Genomic DNA, 26,404 nt, shown 5'->3' with positions numbered 1-26,404 from the left:
CCCCCCTGCCCCCCCTGACCTTGCCCCCCCCCATGAAAAAAAGGCCTGCTATGAACAGCGGCGGTGGACGAGGCTGAGCGGCGGAGAAGGCAAGAGGAAGCGGCGACAGGTGAGCGAGGCGGAAACATGCAAATTGGCGCCAGCAGGAGAGCGGCTGACTGGCTCTGGCCGCGAGCCCAGCCCGTCACCAACAGGTTGGACCGCTTGTCCGTCATCGCAGGGAGGCAGAGCCGAGAGCGCAGCCTGCCTGCCTCCTCCCTAGTCCACCTGTCCGCTGAGCTACCTGTAACAGCCTCCCTGGTGCGTCCTCGCTGCTCCCACTCACTCCTCTTCGGCGCCAGGGCTGCGGGAAAAGGCTACAAACCGGGCAAAGGAAATGGGGAGGCTACCGGGGGCCCTTGGGCTTGCACTAGGCCTGCTGTTTGGCTGTGGTGAGTACACGAAGACAGGACTCCTAACACATGCTGCTGGTATTGGCAGCAGCTCGCCACCTTTCTCCCCTCACCCTTCTCCTCCTCTCCTCTGTGCCAATAGGGCGCCAGGCGCTGTACTGCTTTTTCTCTCATCCACACCCTGCCTTTTGCCTGCTGGCCATTTCCAGGCCCTTTCCACTCCCGCTTACAAGCGAGTCCGGTTTGGCAACCATGCTGAGGTACAGGCAGTTACTTTACAACTGTTGGATCTTTCTGGCCAGTGTGTGTGTGAGTGTGTGTGTGCTGGGGATGTCATTTGTCCTAAGTTTCAAGTCCTCATGAGGATAACTTTTGATAGTGGCCGTGTTGAGGGAAAAGATGAGCCACCTGCTTGAGTCAATAGCCAAGCCAGGTGACTTGATTAGAAGGTATTGAGACAGCCTCAAAGCCGGGTCATCGTATGTTCACGTGCATGTGTGTTGGGGTGGGGGTAGGATAATATAGTGCTTTGTCATGGTATCTGTGGAGGACAAATGTAGTGATTCACCATTGGTCAATAGGCATGTATCCAGGGATTTAATTGCTTAAAACAGAGGTGCTGCAGTTCACATCTGTCTCGGAGGTCTGCTCTGTAGTCTTGTCCATCCCTGTATATAAGCTGTGTGGAGGCTGGCTATGGTTATTCATTTACAAGGAAAAGGCACTCTGTACATGCTCATTAGTGTCCTTAATTTTGCTTCACACTATTCCAGGTTTGATCCTTGATGCTGGGGGTGGGGTCAGTCATCAAGTGGCATATTCAGGGCTTAAAATGACCTCTATAGCTATGCCAAACAGAGACGATTAAAAAAAAAAAATTAAAAAGACCTACCACCGTATGGGAAGTGCCATTATGTCCTATGGGTGTGTGCTTTATCGGACTCTGATGTCATGCTGCCCCCCACTCTTCCCTAGAACAACTCCTTAAAGATATCCTCTAAATTAAGGAACATCTGACAAGTTTTCCATCATAAATAAGACCAGTTGGGTAGCAGATTCCCAGTGGTGGCTTTCAATATATGTTGCTTACCTGTGTTGTTGGGTGTAGTGGAGCTGTGATGTGTGGTCCGATGTCTTTTCAGTTGAGAAATTACAGCAAATATGTCCTGGTCTTCCATTCTTCTTCCTGAAAGCAGTGCTGCATGCATGGTTAGGGGAGGGTGGGATGGGAGCTGCATTCCTAGAGGACAAAGGTCTTTGAGTGTTGGGAAAACACAGACCGAAAGAAGTGGGGGAGCTATCTTTCTTGGAACTTGTCTCAAGCAAGGAAGAAAGGTGGGTTGGTTTTCACTTTATCTTTCCTGTTGGACCTTCTGTGCCTTTAACAGAACACAGCAGAAATCCCACAAGTGAAGTTGTCATAATTGTTGCAGCATTTCCACACCAGGGAGAGCCATACCTGTTGAGTTTCTGCCTGCCACACAGCTGTCAAAAGCACAGGCGCTCTGCCAGGAAAGAAAAGGTTGTAACCCTAGATGGAAGAGATGTCTAGAGACGGTGCTCAGCATTTTAGAGTGAAGGGCTTGTTCAGACGCTGCATCCTCTGATCAGGAAAACCTGCCACATATTTTCCCAGATATCCGGGAGCACGTTTTGGTTATTCACTGATGAAGGAATAGCAGTCTGTGCATGCTCAGAGTTACAATTCTTTGTTAGTAGTAGGTTCCAAAGACTTGGGAACGCAGTAGTGAGCTATCAAGGCTGTGGGTGATGGGGAGGCTGGTAGGCAGAATGTCTATGTCTGTCCTTGTCCCCTGGGAAGGAAAAGTGGCCTAGAAGCCAAAGGGCATGTAACCTTTTTGTTGCCACTCCCTGAAGGCAAACAGCACAACCAGCAACCAGCTTGTGAAACATCCGCTATCTTTCTTCCAACAAGCCCGAAACTCCTTGTAGCTGGACACCCTTGAGGAAGGAAGCTGAAGCCAAGCATTTGGGAACCACAGTCACTGGCGTGCTTTCTGTGTGTGCCTGCAGGCATGTGCTTGCACGAGTGTGGCATGTGCAAATCCTTCACTGGTGCATGTGCATGTATTCAACCCTAAAATCTACCTCTGGTGAGGGTTTGGAAATGTCTGTATCCAAATGTAGCAAAGGAATAAGACGTAGGGTACATTTCCCACCCAGGCTTGTCACTTGACCAGGGCTCATCTCCGTATACCTCCGCCACCTATTTTCAGTGGAAGCATTCGGCTCCAAAGCCTGAGAATAAAGTAAAGCGTACCTCTAAGCATTTGCCAAGTGTCTCTTGCTTAGCACTGAGCAGCCACAGCCACACTCTTCACCTGGGATTAGAGGGCATATCTTCCCAGTCAGCTCAAGCTCTGACAACAGTCTTGTTAGAATTTTGCTTCATGTACTGGCAAAAACGGAGGTGGATCTGCAAAGTGTACGATGTAGATTTAGGTTATTTCAAACAAGCGGAACCTGCAACAAACTATTGCAATGTAGAATGCTCCTGTTCAGGGTTCCAGCCAGCCATACCTTTGTTCAGGAAACTCCATTCCATCCTCCACCCTGCTTGCCCCTAGTTTGTCCCCTCTCCCCCAGTAGACACTCAGCATTCTTTGCCCACTGAGCATGTTCAATTCTCATTGGGGTGTTTTGCATCCCTCCCCCTTAGCTAGTGTGTGTGTGTGTGTGTGTCCTAACTTTTTTTTTGTACTTTGCAAACTTTGGGGTTCTCCTAAGCCTGCTGATACCTTCCTACCTTGTTCATGGATGGTGCAATTTTAGGTAGAATAAGACTGGCACTATTAAAATATTTATGATATGCTATTGCCTCAAAGGAACCTCCATGTTCATGAGAGAGAGACAAATTCTACGGTGGGGCAGCTTTTCCTGAGACAACATCTCTATGTTTGGAAGAGCTGCATCTGTTGAAATTCTGCCTGTACAGGCAAGAAAAGGTGGCTGCCTTAATTTATCTAGTGCAGGGGTGGGCAACTTGTAGCCCTCCAGATGTTTCAGCCTTCAACTCCCAGCAACCCTTGCCAGCATAGTCAATGGTGAGGGTTGATAGAAGTTGGAGGTCAAAACATCTGGAGGGTTGCAAGTTGCCAAGGTTTTCTCATCGGATTTTAAATTTTCTTCACTAGAAAGAACTGGTCAAATTGGAACCAGATAGGTTAAAGTTTGGCAATATATTGCTGGGGAAACTGTTGCAGGACTCCAGGCAAAGACACGAATCTGCCCTGGGGGATGAATTACCTCCAACACTCTTTGAGCTCAGCCTTGTATCCCGCAGGTGCTCAGTGCCTGACAGAACTGAGCCCTGGGAGGTGGGATGGTACAAGAGGGCAGGGATAGGTCAGGCTGGTTTCTTTTGGTGACATTTTGTCCCCTGGGGTGGGGCAGGTTTGGACGTCACAGGCAGGTAACCCAACCAGTTGGGCCTGGCTCTATTTTTAAACGTCCTACTTGCTCTCACAGCCACAGCCTCCTAATGGTGGGGCTAAAATAGCAGCAGATGAGTATGAAGACTGGCCATGAGGCCTAGAATTAACTGTTGAATTTAGGTGGTGATGTTTTGGGTGAGTTCTCTGGGTGTCCATTTGTGGTGGAGGGCTCTGTTTCATTTGGGAGCTGAGGGACTTAACCAAAATCTGTTCCATCATGCCCAGGTTATTTTGCGGGCAGGCAGGTGAACACAGGGCCCCCTAGAGGGATGCTATCGGTGTTCATTTAAAAATGCTGCCACAGGAGTCTGGGGCTGGGGGGTCAAATATTTTTGTGTGGAACAAGCCAGAGTTCCCAAAGTCAGACATGGTGAGGATGGCCAAACTGGAAGAATATTACAGCATTGCTGCAGCTGCCATTGCCTTTCTGAGGGACTGAATTGGCTGTAGAGGAATACTCTTTAGAAGGAGTGTGTGTGTGTGTGTGTGTGTGTGTTGGTGTGGGGGAGGAAATGATTGATTATAATAACTTAAAATAAAAGCTGGACAAAGGGGTCTGTTTGAGCCTGACCTGAGATCACCTCAGTCCTAGAACTGGCACCAGACCATGTGAAGTTGCAAGTGTCCCCCTGAGCAAGTGCAGAGTTACTTCTTCCCATGCAAATGAGGTTAGAGGGGAAATGATTTCCAGGTCAGAGGGCATGCTTGAACCCTGGCAACCAGGGCCTTTTCAGTGGAGGTACTGAGAGCAGACCACTGAATTCCAGCCCTGAGGAGATATGACTGGCCTCTTTTCTTCTAAACTTTAAATTACTGTTGAAGACTTCTTTTGTTTCAGTGTGCCTTTGGTTTGTGAGCTTTTCCCACCGCGCGGTGTTAGGCTGCGCTTGTTCGTTAATCTGCTGTTTTGGATCTGGTTTTATCTGCTGCTGCCTTCCAGTTGACTTGTTTCTATGGTAATTGTGTGTGGTTCACCTTTTAATTGTTAAATTGGTCTTTTTAATTCTGTGAGCCGCTTTGTATGTCCTTGGGACAGAAAAATGGGATGAAAATAGTATATCTATTTTTAAAAAATCTAATCTTTGTGCAATCTTCCCACTTGACCAGAAAAGGCCATTCCCAGGTCCCCTTTAACCTGGTAAATTATGGGCAATGGGGTGATTAGCTCAGTGTGGTGCTAATAATATCAAGGTTGTAGGTTTGATCTCTGTATGGGCCAATAATGCCTTTTTGAAATTTTTTATTTCAGTCCTCTCTTTGAAGCCTATACTGTAGTGGTTAGAGCGCTGGGTTAGGACTAGGGAGCCCTGGGCTCAAATCACCACTCAGCCATGTCACTCACTCCGTGACCTTGGGCTATCTCTCATCCTAATCTACCTCACAAGGTAGTTGAGGATAAAATGGGGAGGAAAGAATGATGTAGACCACCTTTAGGTAATTGGAGGAATTGTAGGATATAAATGTAATAAATAAGGAGTAGGACATCAACAGGTTTACACACTGTTTTAACTATTTTAAATATTATAAACAAGCAGATCACTCAAGCCTAATAGCTGAAATAGCTCTTTACTTTTTGTAACAGCCATTTCAGTTTTCAGAGCGGTTATGACAAAACACAACCATACTACTCTGCGTTGTATTTTACAAAATGACCTCCTCTTCATCAGTTCTTCCCCCCACTTTCAAACATATTTTACTTCCAGCTTTGTCTTGCCAACAGACCACAAAGAAACAACCTGCCCTGCCCTTGTGCCTCTACAGCAGCTCAGTGTGGAGAAATTGGCAGGTGAAGCTTTTTACAGCATGGGGATAACGCAGTTGCCTGCTCATGTCTGCATACCAAGCTGTGTGAAAAGCACAGCGACAGTGGCTGGATGAAAAGTTGGTGTTCCTACTCCAGAAGCCAGAGGCAACTTGTTCAGGCATTCAATTTTGCTTTCACAAAAGAAAGGAAGGGAAATGGACAAACTCCTTCCATGATACCTTTACCAAGCCCTGCAGAAGGGCTAAGCTTTGTACAGCCTTCTCCTTGAGTCACTTAGTGCCTTCAGGGACGAAACTTACCCAACAGAATCGGATTCAGTGGTGTAAGAGGAGCCTCTCTGTTTTCACCTGCCATTCCTTCTCTCCTCCTATGTCCCCAATGACACTCAGGCTGGATGCTCTCCAAGTCAGCCCAAGCTCATCGCTCAGGAATTCCTGGCACTACAGGATTCTCATTTTGGAAAGCCTGCTCTAGCTTGGCAGGGTAGGAAACTGCTTCATGGGAAGCAAAGTTGTGGCAAGAGAAACTGGGGCCAGAGGAGCACAGAGACCCACCCATAGATAGCTTCTCCTGAGGCAGAAATGCAAGCTAAGGAGGAAACTTCGGAAAGGCCCAGGAGAAATCTCCTTTCTCTCTCTGTCATTGAGATGATGTCACTCAGTGCAGAATTTCCAAAAGGAAAAGTCCGTTTGGCCAGATATTATGACTTCTGATCTAGATCAGGCTGCCTTTTTTTTCTGGCAGGATTCCTATGTCCTTCATAATAGGTTAGAGATTCAAGATGTGCAGCATCCTTGAAAGCTATTCCTATTGGATTTCTGCCTGCCGTGCAGCTTTTAGGAGCACATTGGCTCGCTGACAAACACTCTGCACGTTCTCAGCTCCATGCTGTTTGATTCACATCTTCCATGACAGGGTCTTAAAGAAGGGCCAGAGCTGAGCATGGCACAAATTTAGACCTGCCTGAGACCAAAGACCAATGTGTACAATCAGCAGAACCAAATTATGATTTGGTAGAGATTTTCCTGGTCTGTACTACTTCTGGCTGCAAGTGGGGGTTTCAAGATAGAATGTTGCTGTTCCGCCCCAAGCAAAACTGTGATGGGGAAGGGTTCTACCTAGCCTTCTCCCTAACATGCTAGTTTTTTATGTGCAGGGACACCCTACCCCCACACGCTGCAGCCTGATGTGGTACAGTCCAGGAAAAGCTTTACCACTTGATTCTACTGAATGTTTAATAATTGTGCCAGCTGTGGGATGGGAGGGGTTTTTAGTGGATTTCTGCCCAGATAGGAGAGCAGATCAGTGTGGAAGATCTATAGGATTATAGCAGGATTCCTGGATTTAATCCCTGGGCTTTCAGACAAAATGAGGCCTGGTGACCTTTTAAAATATTGCAGTACTCACAAACAGAACAACAAAGCTCAAATCTTTATGATTCATGGTTTGCAAACCTATTCAGGTACTTTTTCACATTAAAAAAGAGTTGAGTGCTATCTTCCAGTTTCATTGTAACCCATGTTGCAAACTGTCTTTATAACCTACTGATATCTTGTATTTTTCCTCCCCACACAATACTTCTCTCCTGCTCCCGCTCTGCAGTTGTGGAAGAGGCCAGCACACAAGGTAAGAGATTTGTAAATATTGCACTAGATTTCTTTCAAAATAATTACCTATATAATTACCTATATAATTATAATTACCTATATACCTATATACCCTTTCCACCTCCTTGCAGATTAATTTAACCCTGACTCCTCCCCCACCCCAGTGAGGATTTATATTTTATGTTTGTTCCCAGCAGTCATGGTTCAGTGATCATTATGCCAGTCACCAAGAACAATCCTAGAAAGTGCCTCTTTTAATGAATTGCCAATTCCCTTCCTATTTTAAGGCACTGAAGCCCTGCCCTCTACACACTGGGAATCTTATTCAGCCAGCCCCTTGACCTCTTGAGATTTCAGCAGCCACTGCCTGCACACATTCATGCATATCTTTCCAGTTTTGAGGACTAGAAACTTGGGTGTTTAGCTTAAAAAAAAAAAAAAAAGGAAAAAAAAGCGGAGAGGTTCTCAGGATGCTGATTTCCAAATACCACATTCAGTGCCTTTTCCACCTCCCCTGGCATGGGTGGCATATATACACGGAGCCCTGGAACCATCCCAAATCATTGTTTGATCATCGTTTATGGAAAAAGTGATGTAATGATTTCCAGAATGCTTTTTCACTCTACAAAATGTCTTATCTGCAGCCTTATGTGGGGTGCCCTCCCTGGGCCGGATCGTGGGCGGTATGGATGCCCAAAGTGGACAGTGGCCCTGGCAGGCCAACCTTAACTTCAATGGTCATCATGTCTGCGGAGCAACCCTGATAAGCTCCCAGTGGCTGGTCACAGCAGCACATTGCTTCCCCCTGTAAGTGTGAGGCATCCATGGAGGATGGTACTGCTGTGGGCACTGGAGAGCAGAGATGGGCAACGGCAGTGTATTTTGGAGATGGGGTGTAAATGGTGGTGGGTTCATGATCCAGGTGTAGATTACAAGCTAGTGAGATATGCAGACACTATTCATTTTGGAATGTTTAGAATCCAGTAGATAAATAATTGCCTCCTAACACTACAGCTTCATTTTTAGTGACAATATTGGTTTTAGAATTGACATTTGTACGATGCTTTTAGGTGTTCAAAACACTTCACATGCATTATCTTGTGGGAATTTGAAAACAACCCTGTAAGGTCAGCCAATATTATTATGCCTATATCACAGATGGGGAGGAATCTGTGAGGTTGACAGAGACAAGCCATTCTAAGGCAACTTAAGGCACAGTCCTATGCATGTTGAGACAGAAAAAAGTCCTACAACTCCCAGCATGCCCCAGCCAGGAAATTGTTCTGCATACATCTCATTAACTTATGGGAGTCGCTGCTGCAAGATGTGGTGTGATAGTCTAGGTGGCTGTTAGAAATGATGTGGGATGGCTCTGTCTATGGCTACTAACTTTGTTAGCTAAATGGAAACTCCACATCAAGAGGTAGTATACCTCTAAATACCAGTTGTTGGGGACAAAATGAAGTGAAAGCCTCTTGCATCTTGGCCTGCTCACGTGCTTCCTAGAAACATCTGTCTGGCCACCGTTGGAAACAGGATGCTAGACTTGGTGATCCCTTGGTCTGATCCAGTGGGGGTGCCTGTAAGACCTCAGCAACACACTCCTTTAGCCTCTTAAGAATGCTTTTTGATGCACACCTGTTGATTCCCCCCCCCTTTTACAGGTTGCATCCAATTCATATGTACGAGGTAACCCTGGGGGCCTTCCAGCTCAAAAACCCCACAGCAGATCTTGTAGTGGGGCTGGTGGCGGATGTGATCAAGCACCCTGACTTCACCGAAGATGAAGGATCCAGAGGGGACATTGCCCTGGTGAAGCTCAAGGAGCCAGTTCCCTACACCCGCACGATCCGGCCCATTTGCCTGCCTGCCTCATCTGTCAGCTTCCCCAATGGCATGAAGTGCACCGTCACCGGCTGGGGGAATGTGCTCACATCTAGTAAGGAAGAAAGACTCCTTCTAGGGCAGGGATGGGGAACTTCTGTCAGCCCAGGGGCCAAATTCCATTTTGGAGAAGCTCTTGGGGGCGGCATTCCAGTGGTGGGTGGGGTTGAAGGCAAAAGGGGCAGGGCCAAAAATGCAAATGCTAGCATATTATTGTAGCTTGAAGCTCTTACAGCCAGTAACTAAACCTTAGGAGAGGAATGTCAACTTCTTAGAATGGGGGGGGAGGGGGGAGAAACTGCGCAAAAGCTGGCGATTGAGGGAAAGGAGGTGGGCACCAGCAGAACGGGGCATGGCCTTCTGGGAATCCCTGGAGAGCTGGATTGGGACTGCTGCCTGACGTTTTCCACACCTGATCTAGGGACCGTAACATCTACAGTTTATTCAATGATAGAGTGTGTTCTGGTGCTATGACGCAAATGTGTTTGTGATGCAGGCCCAGCAGTTTATAGATCTCTCTCACTGCCATCCCAGCACAATCAGGGTTCAGTCGGCCCAAACTTATTTCCAGATTTCAGCATCAAGCTCAGACTCACAACACATATCGTTTGTTTTGGCAGTTTTCCTACTTTTCTTTTTTTATCAAAGACACACAAAGCCACTTACAACAATTTAAAGATGTACAATAAAATAGCTAAATAAAAACACACATTGTAAAATGGTAAAATGGCAATAAAAGCAGACAGTTTAAAAACCAGCAGTGAAATTAAACATAGAGAGCAGCAGCTGGAAAAGCAAGCTCAAACATTCAAAGCACACTGAAATAGCAAAGCCTTCAGCAACCGCCTGAAGATTAAAAGAATAGTGGCCTGGGCCAAGCCTGGGCCCTTATGGGAGGGCTTCTGCCCTGAAAGGCAGCCAAGAAATATTTTAAATAAATAAATAAATAAATAAATCTCCACAGGGCAGGTATTCTACTGTCATGGTACCACCACTGAAAAGGCCCTGTCTTGGGGACCCACCCATCTGATCTCACGTAATAGTCAAATAGTAATGAAGAGGCTGCCTGAGAATGTGCAGAATGCCTTTCTTGCACCTATCCCATACAGCCAGTGGTATTATCAGCTCTGCTTGTGCAAATGTGGTCAGTACTTGCAGACCAGGGAGTATGGTTTCCAGGAAGGCTTGAGGTCTGTCACACTCCCTTCTTGGAACATAACCATAACACAGCTGCTCTCCAGGGAACCTCTTTTCCACATCCAGGCCGTGACTCTGGACTCTCCCCTTCCTTTTAGCGAGCCTCCCCTCGCCCTTGACGTTACAGCAGCTCGAAGTGCCCATTATCGGGATGGACACCTGCAAGTGCCTGTACAGCCGGAACCCAGATCCCGAGGACCCTCAAATCATCCACAGTGACATGATGTGTGCCGGCTTTGCCGAGGGAAAGAAGGACGCCTGTCAGGTGAGACCAGGCCCAGGAAAAAGAGAGTGGGGGTGCCCATTCATTGGGGAAGGCGCACAGCAGAGCTGGTCTCTCATTGCGTTCACCTGCGCAGCCAGAAGCCCAGCTGTGCACTGTTCATTTTGGTGAGGTTTGCCCAGCGGAACTTCCCAGGAGATTGTGCCTTGTGTCGATCAGCAGACCGGGGCCGCCATGTTGATTTTTGGGGCCTCAGCCACCCAAATGGACTGGCTGTAAGCATCAGTCTCCATGTTACACAGAAGTGGGGAAAGAAGGCACTGTAAATGATGTGTGGAGTAGAACCTACTTTCCAGGTGTTAAGTCCCTTTGCCACCTTGATTATGAAGCACTTTTAACGCGATGGTAGTGGTGTGGGAGCAGCTTTTCCGTTGAGTTCATCCGACAGCGCTACTGTGTGCTGTAAAGGCCCATAGCCACATGGTATGGCCAGACATGCAGATTCCTGTCACAAAGTCATCCCACCAATCTTGGCCAAGCAATGATGTTGGGGCGAAAATGGTCCTGAGTGGCCTCACCCATGTGGACGGAGGCCTCTAAATTGTACAAGAGCGCTAAGACCATCACCCCAAGAAAAAATCTCTCATGCTGTGGAAGCATATAAGGGTATGAGAGTATAGCTAAAAGGCATGGTGGGGGAGCAAGCCACATTGATTGATCTTGAGGGTATACCTTGGATAATGCTGGCCCCTTAAGTACCTTGGCTCCCTCAAGGTGAAGTGGCACTCCCTGGCCTGTTTATTTGAGGGTTTTCTGACCTAGCCGCTTACACGCTACAACAAACATCTTCCCTATCTAATGCCCCCTCTTTTTCCTAGGGTGACTCTGGAGGACCCCTGTCCTGTCGCATTGGGAATGCTTGGTTGCTGGCTGGAGTGGTGAGCTGGGGAGACGCATGTGGAGACCCCAACAGGCCTGGTGTCTATATCCGCACTTCGACCTATGCTGACTGGATTAAGGAGAAAGTTCCAGAGGTGGAGCTCAGCGATGTGGTCGCCAACATGGAGCCAGTCTCTGAAGAGGGCATGTGCTCCACTACTTCTTTTACCCAGCCTGGATCTATTGATGGCATCCAGCCTCCACCAGGCTGGTCCCGTCCGATCAACCCCAGCCACCCTCCCTCAGACAGCGCTGCCTTCTGGGCTTGCACGGCCAACCTGCCCCTTCTCCTCCTCCTCCTCCTCCTTCAGAGCTTCCAGTATCTCCTATAAATCACATAGCAACTGTGCCACATGATTATGTAGGGCAACTGGCCCCCTTCCTACACCTATATCGAAGTGGATGGTCCCACTATTTCACAGTCTGTCACACCTCAGGCTTTTGCTTTGCACTCCGAATGCATGTTATGCTGTTGGCTATGATTACAAACTGGCAAACTTCTGCTCAGTCCAATGTGTCCCTCATATCAACAGAGCTTCCCTTTCACCTGTTAATTCATGGCAACTCCCTCTGCCCTGGCTGCCTATTTTTGAACTGATCATGGCTGGATGCAATTCTGTAGGCCCCAAAGGGCAGCCATCCCCTTACCTCACTGTTGAGGACAGCCTCCAATTCAGTTATGAAATTCTACCTTCCGTCTTCTAATTCTGGGCCCACTTTCTGGGCCTTACTTCTCACTAATGTCTGATGTCACTGCCTGACATCCTCTGCCACCCACAAGCTGACTAATTCCTCACACAGACCTATGTGCCTTCATCTGCCTCATGACATGTACCCCCCTCCAGCTCCCTTCATGCACTCCTCCAAGCTTCCAGCTTGTAAAGCGAAGCCGTCCCATAGCTGTTTACAGTGTGGCTGCCATCTTGGTTCCTTGTGGCAGTCCTTTCCTCTTCAGCCCATTCTAGCTTCCTAAAGCCTCCTACCAGCCCTTGTCCATTCTTTCAGCTTCACTCTGACAGGGTCTGCAGTTTCTATAGAGACACCACAGTGTTTTGGCTGGCCTTGTGCTAGGATGTGAGCTACACCCTTCTAAGCCATGGCACTCAGTTGAACCCTATAGCTGTTTCTTAAGGTCCAGTGTAGACCATTGACTGATATGCCACCCATCTTGACATCTCAGAGGGCTCTTAACTATCTAACGTGCTCTTAGCCATTTCCTCCCTGTATCCCCCCTTCTGAGGCAACTCTGGGGGATCTCTGGCCTGCCAAGTAGACAATGCCTGGCTAATGGCTGGGGTAGTGAGCTGGTGGGAGGGGGGTGGGATTTGAGTGGGCGGTCTGACCAGGCCAACATCTATATTCATGTCTCAACCTGTGCTGACTGGATCAAGAGCACAGTCGGAGAACTGACCCTCATTGATGTGACTGTGGAAGAAAAGCCAGCCTCTGAGGATGGGTTGTGTTCCATAGCACCCACTCCGTTCTTTGCTTCTTGGATTATGCTGGCCTTTGATGTACCTCTTCAAAGCTGACTAGGACTCCCATGTGTACCCATGAATAATTCCAGCTCAGAAACTGAAAAAAGGAGATGGAAGAATGGTACCAGGACTTCAGAACCAACTTATTTCTGAATTAACTTGCTACATTTTGACTCTTGGTTGTGTACTGACTGTACTTTTACGTTTCTGTTTTGTGATCAATGAATCCCTCCACTAGTAGGTGGAGCTTTTGGGGTACGTGTGTGTGTGTGTGTGTGAGTGTGAGAGAGAGAATGTGAGAGTTCTGAGAAATGTCATCAAAGCAATGTTCTTTGAGTTGAACATCCTTCATTGTCAGCTTGACAGATTCGTGGTGCAGTGTGACTCAAACATATAGCAGGAGCCTGAATGGGGAGCCTTGACACAAGTATGCTGGTGAGTCATATATGGACAAAACTATTGCCACTGTGGCCACAGCATTGAAAGGTGTGGTACCCACTTGTGTGAAGAATGAAGAGATGTCAGGTGGGGGGGAAAAGCTACTTGCCCTCCCTGGGAACTTACATTTTTTGGTAGCTTATATTTGCACAACTTTTAAAAAATATTATGTAAGCATCTTGCTTTTAGGGGAAGGATGAGATTCAGATGCTACTCTCATGATGAAGGGTTTTTAATAAAGTGAATGGTAATTCTGCGACAAAGAGGGCTGTGGTGTTTTATTACTGAAGGACAGCCATGGTGGCCTCTTCCACTTTAGCTGGATTGTAGAATGCCAGGACTGAACCTAGAGAGAATTCAGCAGCAGGGCCTTGGGATGCCATAATTGGCAGAGCAAGCATCTGCTTGTGAGCACATGGGACATACTTGTACAGCTCTCTGCAGGTATGGGCAAACAGCAAATTCCCCAGCAAGCATGTGCCATAGAGGTAGACAGGTGAGCAGCCTTCAGGCTTGTGGGGCCTACTCTTTTCTACTGGAATGCAGATGTTGACCAAGCTGAGCAGGATACAAAATGGTGGCTTGGGACAGACTGTATCCCATTAGCCAAATACTGGGATAACCTGGATATAAATATACATCTCCATTTACTACAGGTCTAACAGAAAACTCCTAAAAGTGGCTACCAGAGCTAGACCTAGTCAAGAGAACCAGTTAATAGTTGTATTTTACAGATGAAAAACATGGCGGTTGAGACATAAGCAATTGGCACAAGGCCAGCTGTGGCAGAGCATTTTCTTCCTTTGCTATTAAAACTATTGGAAGTCTAAAACTTGTGTTACCTATTGCAAATCACACAGAACTCTTACCTTTTGCCTGCTCCTGTGGTAGACATGTAGCTAATTGCAAGCAGATAATGGTTTTTTGGTTGACAGTACCTTGGATCATAATTCCACACCAGACAAGGTTGCCAACACTTGAGTGGAGTCATGTTTAAAAGTAATACAGAAGGCAGAATTTCATCTGGTACAATCCTTTTTTCTTACCATGTACAACAGAAGCTGCACCAGCTCAAATAATCTTCCAGTTATGGATCAGGGTCAGCGGAGTGAGGCTATCACTGGAGCTCTTGTTTCACTTTCTAAAGAAGGCACTCTGTGATATGGATGTGGGGGGAAGGGGGGAGGTCTACCCCAGTAGCATATACATGAACAAACAGTGCTCATGTAGAGGCGCACACCTCTGTAGGAATCCAATTCTGCTTCCTCCCTTCACAACACTGGCATTTAGATCAGCTAAATTACACTCAACTATGTGAAGTGGGCCTAGTTTCTGTGACCTGTCTGTCCTTAAGCCCCTCCAACCTATTGCAACATTCCTTAACTGACAGATGACTCCTCCCAGTTCCCCCTCCGAAGGCTGCTCCCCTATCAAAGCTTGCCAACTTTATAGATTACTGTAGGTCACATAAGTAGACACGGAGCAATACTGTGCTTGTTTTGTGATTTTTATTAATTAAAATACTTCTCAAAGTAACAGAAAAGACCCTGCACAACTCAAGTTTGAGTCTAGTAGCTGCAGCAGGACCTCCATATAGATGGTTGTTTCTTCCCCTGTATCCAATGCAGACCTGAGTGCCTTCCATCAGCACTGGTCCCAGCTTTGCACTACGGAGTGCAAGCATCAGAGTGGATCTATGAAGAACGGTGGCAGCCTTCCTCTTCCGCTCCGCCACTTCCACTGTGTTCCCTGTCCAAGAGATTTCTGGGTCTTCTGAAAAATCCCTTCTCATTTTATCACCAGCTAATACATACAGTTGAAGGGAAAGTTTGTCAGGTAGAAAACCAAACCCACAACATCCCCCCATACAGTTTCCTCCAATCTGGAGGCTACCCCTTCCTCTGGGCAAAACCCCAATGCAGTCACAGTTCTCGTCTGTGCCCCCCCCCCCCCATCCCAAACCTTTTCATATAAAACCACCCTGTTTGTTTTGGGACTCTGCAAAAAAAAAAAAAATTAAAAAGATCAAAGTGACCCAGAAAGCTAGAGTCCAAGCCTGGACTCTCCTGCTGCTGACACAATCTGCTAAACTGGAGGAGAGATGAAGTCATCAAGCGTACAGTTGTAATTAACAACTGATATCAACCCTTTGGGCTGATATCCTCCTCAAATCTTTATGGAGCAAAGCAAACTAAAATGCTAATACTGCCAGTCTCCTCTTCCAAGCTGCTGGCAGCTACGTGACTGTGGAAGGACGCAGGAAACCTCTATATTGGAAAACTATTATCTCTCCACTCTATAAGGGTTCATAATTCCTATAACAACCCTTTGATGCTGCTGCTAACTACCCCACCTCCTGCCAAACTTTTGTTGACCAACAGTTCCCCAAACATCCAGCCTATGTCTGCTTACTGCTCATGTCTTGCTCTACCAGTAAGCTTCCACACTGCATGACCCGCTTGCTTCTGGGAGCAGGAGCAGTCTAAGGTCTCTTGCTAGAGCAGCTCAGAAACTGACTTATGTTTCCAGACCAATAAAGGACAAAGGAGGAGATGGGTTTTGTTCCTTTTCCCTACAGCAAGAGGAAGGACAGCAATTCTAAGACCATACCAGAGCAAGACAGCAGGTGTGGCAAGAAGGAAGGAATTTGCCATTCAAGACCAGGAAGGGACAAAAAAAGGGTGTAGGTGGACAGACTTCACTCTAGTGAAGCACCGTACTTCAGCAGAGTTGCTACAACACTGAATAGCACCCCCCCTCTCCTGAACTCCCAGCTCATCTGTTCAGAGCACGTCTGATCAATGCAGGACCCACACAAATGCTTAGTCTTAGAGCATCTCTTAATATGAAAGGCGAATGTGTATTGAGGCTGAGCTCCTTCTGTTCCTCAGGTCAGTTTTGCCTTCACTTCTTGGAAATCTTGGCTTGTTTGTGTTTGGGAGGTGCCCATCTCAGGCAGAGGGAATCCACTGGAGGAGGAGGAAGAATGGGAGAAAAAAGAAAGCAAGGTCAAGAGGTCTGGGGCAGGCAAGTATGGCGGGGCAGCCAAATGCATTCTATCACTATCTCTGGCATGATGGGCAGTGTTGCCTCTTAGCGCACCTGAGAATACCTATGAAAAATTCTCAAAAGGTTATTCAAGCTGGGAAGATCCGTTTTCAGTACAGTTTTAATCATCATCATCATATAATACAATCCCATGGTGGTATTCTGTTCAGTACAGTTTTTAACTGCTCCTTGAAAGAATAAGCAGCAGATGCCAAAGTGAATAAAATGATGCTTTGGGGCTGTAAAAGCAAACACAAATAACAGTCTTGGCAAATTCCATTTAGCTTCTACAAAACTCCATTTGGTGCTCTAACCATCCTGGAGGCAACTGCATTCAGAGAGGTAAATGATTACCTCAATGAAAAGTAAGCATTACCAGCATGTTTTGCACGTGATTGATAATCAGCCCCCATTCCCCACCCCACAGGTGGCTCCATTTCAGCTCCTGACAGAGAAGCTTCTTTAATGGGAGAGAGGCCTGGGAGGGGGAACTGCAGCTCCTGTTACATAATTGACACATACTGGCAAGTCACCAGGCCCCCTAGGAAAAACAAAGCCTCTTTCAGCAAGGATCAAAATCGAACTCCACCCCAAAGAAGTGTTGACTTCTTGACCTCACACAAGGCAGTTGCATGTCTGCACTTAGCGGGCCTTGGCACACTCCATCACAGAGACAACAAAACAAAAACAGGTTATGGAACTCAATTGTGGAAACAGATTTACAGTCAGAACACTCCACATCTGGTGAGTGGGTGTGTGCGAGCACGCAGAACCAATGACTGGAAGCAGAACCAATGATGGAATGTAGACCTGGGGTACGGAACCTATGGCCCTCCAGATGTTGATGGACTTCAACTCCCGTAAACCCCAACTAGCATGGCCAATGGGCAAAGGTGATGGGGTTGTAGTCCAACGACATTTGGAGGGCCAGAGCTTCCCCATCCCTGATGTAGACCTTATAGCAAGGACTACAGTGGCAGAAGGGAATGGGGACAGGGTTAGACATATACCATGGCTGGGAAATACTAACAGGAAAGATACACAATATTAATTGCAAAGGACAAGTTGAGACAAGTAATTCTTTTTGTGGCAAACATTCCCACCCTACAGTTTGTGAACCTTCACCAGGCTTGAAATTTGTTTTCATTAAAGACTGGTATTCTCTGGCTGTCAACTTCTGCACCAGACTCTACACTGATTCAGTGACTTCACAAATACAATATATACACAACCCAACCCATCTATATTGTATTGTGTGCATGTGGAGCAATGCTGCAATGCTGAGCTGGTGCAGTGGCATAACTGAATGTTCAGTTGCTTAGGGAACTAAACAGTTTGCAGTCCAACTTCTGAGGGAAGAGAAGGTTGTCCGTTTGGCTGGGATTAAACTTCACACAGAGCAGAATGAAGACTGGAAAGAAATTCCAGAACACAGGGAAGCTAAAAGGTCAAAGAGAAGCATGGAGATAGAAGGGAAGTGGAGGGTAGGTGAAGGACTAAGAAAGAGGTATCTGAAGAAAGAATAGAAGAATGAGGCTTAAGCAAAAGGGCTTAAGGGTCAGGGATCTGAGCAGATCAAAGAAGAGGTTCTGAAACACTTCACGACACTAAAGACCAGGATGGGCTAGAGGAATGCTAGGAGAGCATGGTTAAGAGACATGCTAAAAGGAACGGGAAAGAGCATGCTGAGAGTGGCTAAAAAGCAGGAACCTGAGGAAACAATGAGCGGTGGAGAAGTGGAATTGAAGAAAGAAGGAGCCAAAGAGAAAGTAGGACTGTGCAATACTGGTAGGAAGTGGGCAGACAGAGGTTCAGAGGGCTGGGGACTATGGACCAGAGAACACAGACCTACCAAGACCTCTAAGAACCTGCCAAGAGAATTCTGACAGTTGTGGGTTCTACTGGCACAGCAACATTGTGACCACCTGGCAATCCTAGAAGTGCAATGAGTGCCAAGAATAAGTGTGAGAGTAAGTGTGAGAGTGGGGGAATCGTGTTTGTTTAGGTTGAATATCACATTGATTTAAGCAAGCAAGCAGAGGTTTCTAGTAAAAAGCAATCACCACCAGGGCCAGGCCACAGCTATCGCCACCTAAGGATCTCCTCTTCCCCACCACACTCCTTTCCCACAGTACCTGTGATGGGAGGCTTCTTATATTGAGCACTTTTGAGGTGCTCCTCAACTAGCTTGGGAGTGACGCAGATGACATGCTGCCCCTTCCAGTACTTGACCATGTTCAGAGACTGCAGTGTACTGATGATGTCATTTTGTGTGATGCTTGTCATCTGGCTGTGCCCAGGAAAAAAAGAAAGGGAAAAAAGTAGTGGGTGGAGGTGTGAAAGAGAAAACAAGGTCAAGAGCACGTAGTTTTAAGTGAGAGGCCACACTACGCTCACTCAAGACTGCTCATAATACGATTTCACCAGAGTGTGTGCGCTCCAGTCAGCACTAGAGGGTGCTGTGCATTAGAGAGCGCCAAGTCTTACTAGTAGTCATTCTCTCTCACCTGAGATCTTTGATGGAGAGAGTGCCCCGGAAATCCCGGAGGATCTCCAGCAACACCCATGACCAGTAGCTACGGTAGCTCAGCTTGCCTAGGTCCGAGAGGGGCTTCTCCGGGGAGCCCACTGTGCTTTCCAGCTTGGAGAGCTCATAGCCTGAAGAACAAGAGGTTTAGGGTCAAGGCCTAAGAAGCAGTCACAGCTCAGAATCCAGGCACCTCAAGAGCTATGAGTGTGTGGGTGCCTCCTCAGGATAGAGAAGGCCCACACTCGACCAAGACCTCCTGTAGGAAAAAGCACATCTTGGGGCACATGCTCTCGGAGGGCCTTTTTGAAGTTTATTTATTTATTTGAGCTGCCGCGTCAAAATATGGGATCACAACTCATATTAGTAACCCATAAAATCCTTTAACTTAATCAAGGGGCAGGTGTCAAAGAATGTTTAAAAGGGTGGGTTTTCCTGATAGTTTAAGTTACGGTAGGTCTTACAATTTACTACTCTAAGTACAGAACAGTTAATTCTAGATTAAATGAAATGGAATACAGAAGCATATGTGGCACAAGTAACTTCTAGCACTTTCTTTTAGATGGAGTCAGGGGGAGACTAACCCCCTCTCCAGGAATAAGTTAAAAGGCTGCCAATCTACTTCATAGGCGATTTAGTGGCTGTCACACATGACTGGAGGAAATGAGCTTACTGAAAGCAATGAGGAACTTCCCGTAACCCCGCCTCTGGTACGGGGGCAAGGTGAGGATGCAGGCCACATTGTTGCCATCTGGCGACTCCTTCTCCTGGGGGAGAAAATCAAAAGCAAGGGAGTCAAATAAATGAAGGAGCAGGAAACGTGGCATTGGGCATAGGAGTCAGGATCCTGTGAATCACAGGGTTCATTGTGTTTTTAAAGCAAGAATTAATGGCGGCCATAAAGGGAGAAGCAAGACAAAGAAGCCTCCCATTTTGGCTCAGCTGGGACTGCCACTTGGTTCCTCTCCTCCTAGAACTGTCTCCTGCAGCAGCCATAGTGCTGGAATTTGCTGCCCACCCATTTTCCCTTTGGTACTGTGTCTATTAAACTGTAAACTGTTATACTGAATTGTGTACCACCTTGAGCTCACTGGCAGAGAGGCGGGTATATAAATGCAGTAAATCAGGTTTTCAGTCCTTGTGGTTGCAAGGGCAGGCCTGAAAGCATGCAGGCAACATCTGGTGACATCTTAGAACCCAGAAGAGGTTGAGGAGGATTTCCAGCAGATGAGGCTTGGGGTGGTGCCATGCACAACTCTTTCCTCCTCCCCTCCACAGCAGAAGCAAAATAAGTTATACATGATAGAAACATGTATGAACATTTTCTTAATTTGCATTTTCCATTATTCAGATTCCCTTGGTGCAGAAGCAAACTTATTTTTAAGCACAGAGGAGTAAGCTCTTGAGCGCTTATCCTTTTTTTCCACAGCCCTTATCAAGTTTAGCTAGAATCGAGGGCACAAACTCCACCCTCCCACACACACATGTATCCTATATCAGGCCAGCACCTTGGAAAAGTAGCCAACGATATGGGCCCCTTGCCTGTCGACTTCAGTGAGGATGTAGAAGACGAAGGGCTCCACGTCAAAGTAGAGGGTCTTGTGGTCCAGGAAGAGTTTGGCCAAGAGACACAAATTCTGGCAGTAAATCTGAGGGAGAGAAGCAAATGTCAGCAAATAAATAGACCATCAGGCAAAAAGGATGGATGCAGTAGCAGCAAAAGAGGAACACGATGAGCATAGGTTAATTTCCCCTCCCGGGGAAAGAAAAGGTACCGCAGAGAGTATACACCCAGGAACCCTCTTTTGTTTTTAAGGGGGGGGGGGCAGTAAAAAACAGAACATTAATGTTTTATTCACATCTGCAATTTTGTTCTAGAAAAATCACATTGAAATGGTAGGGTGGAGCTCTAACTTAGTTAGCCACATTTAAAAGGCCATGAAGAGGGCATAAATTGCAAAGGTCAGTTTGGCAAAAGACTCCACTCTTGGAAACCTTCAAGCCTTGTTGTAATCAAGCCAAGGATCTTTCAGTGATTCTTCTGCATAGGAAAGTTGATTTTCTGGTCCATTTCCATGTTATGAATTATCTGGTACATCTCATAGACCACCTGTTGCATGGCTTCTCGAAGTGCTGGCACTGCTTGGTCTCATCAATGATCCTCTCTGTCATTAGGATTCTACTGAGCACTCTGCAAGCAGCCTCCACATTCCCATCCATCACCTGGATGGTGATGGTCCTAAATTCCCAGTGACTGGCCATCTTGGATATCGCTTCTTCTTCATCAAGGAGCTGGAGGTCACTGGCTGCTGGCCCACACAGACTCTGAACTGGATACCCCCTGGCCTCTGCTAGTAACACCAATGCCCACTGTGAAGTGGAAATCCCAGGAGACGTTTTCTAAACACAGTTCCTCCAACCTTGCCCCTGTAAGCCTTCCCAAGTCAGCAAACTAAAGTGTAAATCATAAGCATACATTAAAAGTGCTCTGACAGTGTCAGATAGTGACTGTTCACAGTCCTGCAGGGTGACTGGCTTCATATTTGGAGAACCGTGGCTCTGAGATTTATCTACAAGGCAGTTGAGAAGGCAACTAGCAGGCTCCCAGTGTAGCAGACTTGCCACAGGGCCCACATAAAACAAAAACAACAGCATATGAAAACACAAGAGGTGAAGCAGACCCCCACCTTGTGATCTTTGCCATCCACCTCGTACACTGAGATATTATTCTTGCGGTAGATCTCCTTCCCTGGTGGTTGTCGCCACTGACATTGTCCCTGAACAAGACAGAGAAAGAGCCATCATTACCCAGGAATGTCAGGTATCTGCACTTTCCCATCTGTTGAGTTGTTCAGCATAGCTTCAACAGCACCCCTAACTACTTGGGTTTTCATTTTACTTTAGTGTTGTTCCTTTAGCTTTTCTGGTTGCCAAAACAGAAAATAAACAGCTACTATGATTATAAAGACTGAATATGCTGAATCTCTTCAGGCTGGGCCACCAAAAAGTAACTAATGAGACAGATCTGCTGATGCATATCAATCCCCAAATACAGTTCTCCCCGAGTTCTTCTGCTATCCCTCCCTTCCACCTGTAGCTCCCCCATTCACCCCTCCACAGTGCCCCTGACAACTGTCCTTCCTCTTTCGTACAAGGTGGTAGCGGTAGGTCTTCTCAAACTTCATGTACTTGAGGCAGTACTCGCAGATCCACAGCTTGGGCTGCTTCCCGTAGTCCTCTGGGAATGGTGAGAAATACCAAGCATCAATCTCATAGTTCCCAATATGGATTTTGTCCACATATTTCACCTTGGTGATCTGGGGAGAGAAAAAGAGAGCTGGGGGCCTTGAAACATAGGTGTGCTTCTTTTCCCTCCCTCTTTAGGCAACAAGCCAGACCAGCTGCTGGTGAACACTCACTGCTTCATGCTCCTTCTCCAAAGCTGCAGTGGTGGGATCCATCTCAGCATAAGTCTGAAATGGAAGAAAACAGCATGGTGGGTGGTAGCAAGGACTCCCTGAGGAATATCACCCATTAGTGCCTCATGGAGTTAGGAACAGCTCCAGAAGTGCATGATTTTTCCAGGTCTGGAACTGACTCTATAGCATAACACAACTCAAATCTCCCCAGCCACCTCTCCACCAGCATCACCTTTTGCACGTGGTTGATTTCATCATGCTTGCGCTTCTGGTTGCGTGTGATTTTGCGCTCTGGCTGCTCAGACAGCTCATTCATGTACTGATCAGTGTTCTTCTGCACCGCATCTTTGACTGTCTTGGTGAGGGCCAGGCGATTCTTATCCACCCACTCATCCAGACGCCGGTTGACTGTGGTTGCCAGAGGGGAGTAAGGAACATAAGAACATAAGAAGAGCCATGCTGGATCAGACCAAGGTTCCATCTAGTTCAGCATTCTGTTCACAGCGGCCAACCAGCTGTCAACCAGGAACTCACAAGCAGGATATGAGTGCAAGAGCACCCTCCTGCCCATGTTCCCCAGCAACTGGTGTACATAGGCATACTGCTTCTGGCACTGGAGGTAGCAGATAGCCATCAGGACTCGTAGCCACCAATAGCTTTTCCTCCAGGAATTTGTCTAACCCCTTTTAAATTCATCCAAATTGGTGGCCATAACTACATCCTGTGGTAGCAAATTCCATAGTTTAACTATGTGCTATGTGAAGAAGTCCTTCCTTTTATCTGACCTGAATCTCCCACCAATCAGCTTAATGGGATGACCCTGGGTTCTAGTATTTTGAGAGAAGGAGAAAAATGTCTCCCTATCCACATTCTCCACACCATGCATAATTGTGTACACCTCTAGATATCCATCAGTCACATAAATCTACCCCCTGCTCCCCAGAACAATTCTAAACTCCAAATAGACTTTAGCTGAAGGTTAAAGACAAGGGAATAGAACTGCCATCCCACTTCCTTTGCTCTAACCTATGGGTAGGCAGAAGAAAGGCGGGGATCTAATGGGAGCTCAAGATTACCTCTAGGAGATTTGTAATAGACCAGCAAGGACTGTTGACTACCAATGGTTTAAAGTAGCAAAAGCCCTTTCCCCCTTTTACATTAGGCTGCTAAAATCAAGAAGGCTTGTAGCGGGGGGAGGGGAGAGGATTAAATGTGTGTGAAAAAGCATTTGTGTGGAAGCTCCAGCTTTGATATTAAATAAAATTCCTGAGCTGGGCATGTGCTCAGAGGCACCTTTTTCCTCAATTCTACATTGGCTTTCCCAAGTCACTATTTTACACCTGGCTTCAGTTGCTGCACCTCTGGATTCCAGTAAAAAATTAAATAGATCCCACAGGCCTAAAGTCCACCCACCCCTGCTTTGGCCATCTGATCATCATTTCCGCTCCTACTGAGGATAGAATATCTCCACAGGTCCTCAGGTGTTTGTCCCCAGCTAGATAATGAAAGAGATCACTTTCAAGAATATAGCATTTAATGCTGGTTACAATGAGCTGAGGAAAGTAGGGGAATTAAATACAGGAAGGCTGGGTTAAATTGAACCCAGAGGTTAAACTGAATCCAAGAACTCCAGTTTCTTCCACCACTTTCTCGCTATTTACATGTCCTTTCCTCTTACAATGAGGGGTACAGAATACAGGAGTTGAACTTGTAACCTGACTGTGCCAAGACAACATTACCATGTTTCTCCCTATATGATACTCCACTTCCTTCTTAGGATTGAGAAAGAAACTTAGAAACCCTTAGGAAAGCTTCACAAAGCTGCAGTCAAGTACAAGCAGAAATGTTTTGGAATAACATCACCAATTGAATATGCCAGAAAAAATACACAGATTTCTGTATAAGTTGTAACATTTGAGAAGTCTTGCAATATGTATAAAGGGTGACAAGAACTCTGGAATGGGTTAGGAAGGAACTACCTATTCCCATTAGACTAGACATAAACCTCATGCTTTCTCCTCACCACATGCCTACAGAACTTCAAAAAGACACTCACATCCAACATAGTGCACATAAAACTCCTCCCTGGCTTCTTGCTCATTGATTCGAGACTGGATCACCTCTGCAGAGTCTGGAAGGAATAAAATAGTCTGGTTAACAGACATCTCATCAAGGAGAGACTAAAAAATGTAAGTAGTAGCCGTGCTTCACCATGAACCATCTTGACCAAACCGTTCACTACCAAGCTGCAAAAATGGAAGGACTGTGACAACTGGGCAAGGACACACTTCAGCAAATTTTGTCAGGATGAGAGCCCATTCAAGTGACCAAATGCAACCAAGAAATAGAGTATTCTCCACCGATGAAAGGTGATGCTTGAGATACTACTGAGAATTTTTAAAAGTGCCAAATAACAAGCACACAAAAAAAGAAGCGCTGTTCATTGACTCTGAGCCCATTCTTACTGGGCAAATTCCAGGCCCAGATGTGGAAAACCCAGAAGAAGATGACAGGCTGGGCACTACATAAGTAAAGTGTATTTGGTGTATGGCTTTGATTTTGGGTGGGTGGGTACAATACCGCAGGAATGCACAGAGAAGTCTCTACATAATTCTACAGTGCGTATTATCTGCCGGGCTACTTTAGGGGATGGTGCAACAGAGGAATAACTAGAATGTATGCAGGCTGAACCCATGCATGTTTACTTGGAACCATGTCCTACTGCGTTCAGTGAGGTTTACTGTCATGGAAGTGTGCATAGAATTGCAGTCTTTTGTCATTACTTGAGGTATATTTTGGTATATTTTGTACCTCATTCTGAGGCTAGGCTAATGACCACCAGGATACGACCTTCCATTGGTGGCCCTGAAATCCTGTAACTTCCTCCCACAGAATATGACTGGTACCTTGACTCCTCTCCTTCAGGAAGTGGGTTAAAAGTTCCTCTTCCAGAGAGCGCTTTTCTTCTTCTTTTTCGGCAGAAGTATCGTGCGGTGATGTGAGGTATTTGAGTATTATATAGTTTTGTGTTAGATTTCAGTCATCTTGCTGATTTATGACTTTGTTGGTTTTATGTTGGACTGAACTGTGTTTTGCGCCTTTGTATGTCTTCGTGTATTCTATGCTACCTCGGAAACCTTTACAACAAGCAAAACAACCTCCTAGGGTACAAATGTGTTGAATAAACAACGGATGTCATAAAGGAGCATCCTACAGGATGGAAGCTCAACTTCCATAGTGAGGGAAGGATACATGACAGGCCGCCACGGTAAAATCGGGGCGGGGCGGGGCGGGGCGGGGGGGGCGGGGTGAGGAAGAGAAAATCGCCGCTGTCATGGGGACAAGAGAGCGAGCCATAGGGGCCCCCGTTACCATGGGAGCACGGGCGGCGAGGGAGGGAGCCGTCCCCGTTGTGCTGGAGACGTACTTACGCCACGTCCCGTCCCCGCGCCGACACAGGTAGGTCTCTCCGATCTCCACGGTGACCTCAGCCTCGCGGGGGGGCGGCGATGAGGGCAGGTGGCTTTGGCCGGCCGGGCCCCCCGCGCCTCCTTGCCCCGGCGACTCCTCTTCTTCTCGCCCCCCCGACCCCAAGCGCCGTGGGTCCGAGCCGGGGGGGCTCCCCCTGCCGCCTCCCCCGCCGCCTTCGTCGACAGCGGAAGCCGTATCGCCTCCCCCAGGCCCCGCAGCCGCTGCCATGACAACCGCCACCGCGAGAAGCCCCGCGCGCGCGCGCGCACCCAGCCACACACCCTCTCCCCGACCAACGGTTCCCTCAACGCTCCAGGCCCAAACCGGAAGTGGTTTCTCCGGACGGGGGGGGTCACCATAGAGATAAGGAGAAGGCGCGCAAATGTGACGTTGCCGCCGCCTCCGGTCACGTGACGGCGCGCTCGCGAGAAAATCGGCCGGGGGATGCGTTACTAGGAGACGGCGTGGATTAAAGTCTTAATAGGCCGCCTCCAGCGGGAGGAAAGAAAATCTGCATTCTCCTTGTCAGCGTGCCTCGGGCCGGGCACCTCGGACTCTCCA

General features: G+C 47.2%; 2 protein-coding genes and 1 long non-coding RNA gene across 4 annotated transcripts in view; 2 read left to right on the top strand and 1 right to left on the bottom strand.

The window, feature by feature from the left end:
* The first annotated feature begins 226 nt into the window (after positions 1–226).
* Positions 227–13,638, top strand: PRSS8 (serine protease 8). The gene is made up of 6 exons (XM_084805985.1): positions 227–431; positions 7,215–7,238; positions 7,864–8,026; positions 8,884–9,158; positions 10,399–10,565; positions 11,402–13,638. Exons 1-6 carry the CDS (start codon positions 377–379, stop codon positions 11,792–11,794), a joined length of 1,077 nt encoding a protein of 358 aa, XP_084662111.1. The 5' UTR covers positions 227–376; the 3' UTR covers positions 11,795–13,638.
* Positions 13,639–14,865: 1,227 nt separating this feature from the next.
* Positions 14,866–26,205, bottom strand: KAT8 (lysine acetyltransferase 8). 2 transcript variants are annotated; one of them, XM_084805983.1, is made up of 11 exons: positions 25,800–26,205; positions 24,429–24,503; positions 22,605–22,780; positions 22,373–22,426; positions 22,106–22,270; positions 21,641–21,730; positions 20,462–20,602; positions 19,627–19,720; positions 18,934–19,084; positions 18,562–18,716; positions 14,866–16,347 (listed from the first exon to the last, which is right to left on the bottom strand). In XM_084805983.1, exons 1-11 carry the CDS (start codon positions 26,200–26,202, stop codon positions 16,283–16,285), a joined length of 1,569 nt encoding a protein of 522 aa, XP_084662109.1. In that variant the 5' UTR covers positions 26,203–26,205; the 3' UTR covers positions 14,866–16,282. The 2 variants fall into 2 exon arrangements, with proteins under 2 accessions (XP_084662109.1, XP_084662110.1); XM_084805984.1 differs by having other exon boundaries at positions 25,804–26,163.
* The window catches only part of LOC146342242 (uncharacterized), a 45,735-nt gene continuing 44,999 nt past the window's right edge, over positions 25,669–26,404 (top strand). Inside the window, exon 1 of the long non-coding RNA XR_014783931.1 lies at positions 25,669–25,831. This is a non-coding gene — a long non-coding RNA (uncharacterized LOC146342242). The remainder of the gene's footprint in view (positions 25,832–26,404) is intronic.

This window comes from Heloderma suspectum, chromosome 6, assembly GCF_057233095.1.
Source record: "Heloderma suspectum isolate Gila_16-S chromosome 6, 16-S_ref, whole genome shotgun sequence".
Lineage (NCBI taxonomy): Eukaryota > Metazoa > Chordata > Lepidosauria > Squamata > Helodermatidae > Heloderma > Heloderma suspectum.
This window is presented reverse-complemented; position numbering and strand designations above follow the sequence as displayed.

Coding starts and splice junctions, on each gene's coding strand:
- KAT8 (XM_084805983.1), bottom strand. CDS start 26,202: ATGGTGACCCCCCCCGTCCGGAGAAACCACTTCCGGTTTGGGCCTGGA. Junction 22,427..22,604: donor AAATCAACCACGTGCAAAAG/GTGATGCTGGTG, acceptor CTTCCATTTCAG/ACTTATGCTGAGATGGATCC. Junction 18,717..18,933: donor CTCTCCATCAAAGATCTCAG/GTGAGAGAGAAT, acceptor TCCTGGGCACAG/CCAGATGACAAGCATCACAC.
- PRSS8 (XM_084805985.1), top strand. CDS start 377: ATGGGGAGGCTACCGGGGGCCCTTGGGCTTGCACTAGGCCTGCTGTTT. Junction 432..7,214: donor AGGCCTGCTGTTTGGCTGTG/GTGAGTACACGA, acceptor CCCGCTCTGCAG/TTGTGGAAGAGGCCAGCACA. Junction 8,027..8,883: donor GCAGCACATTGCTTCCCCCT/GTAAGTGTGAGG, acceptor CCCCTTTTACAG/GTTGCATCCAATTCATATGT.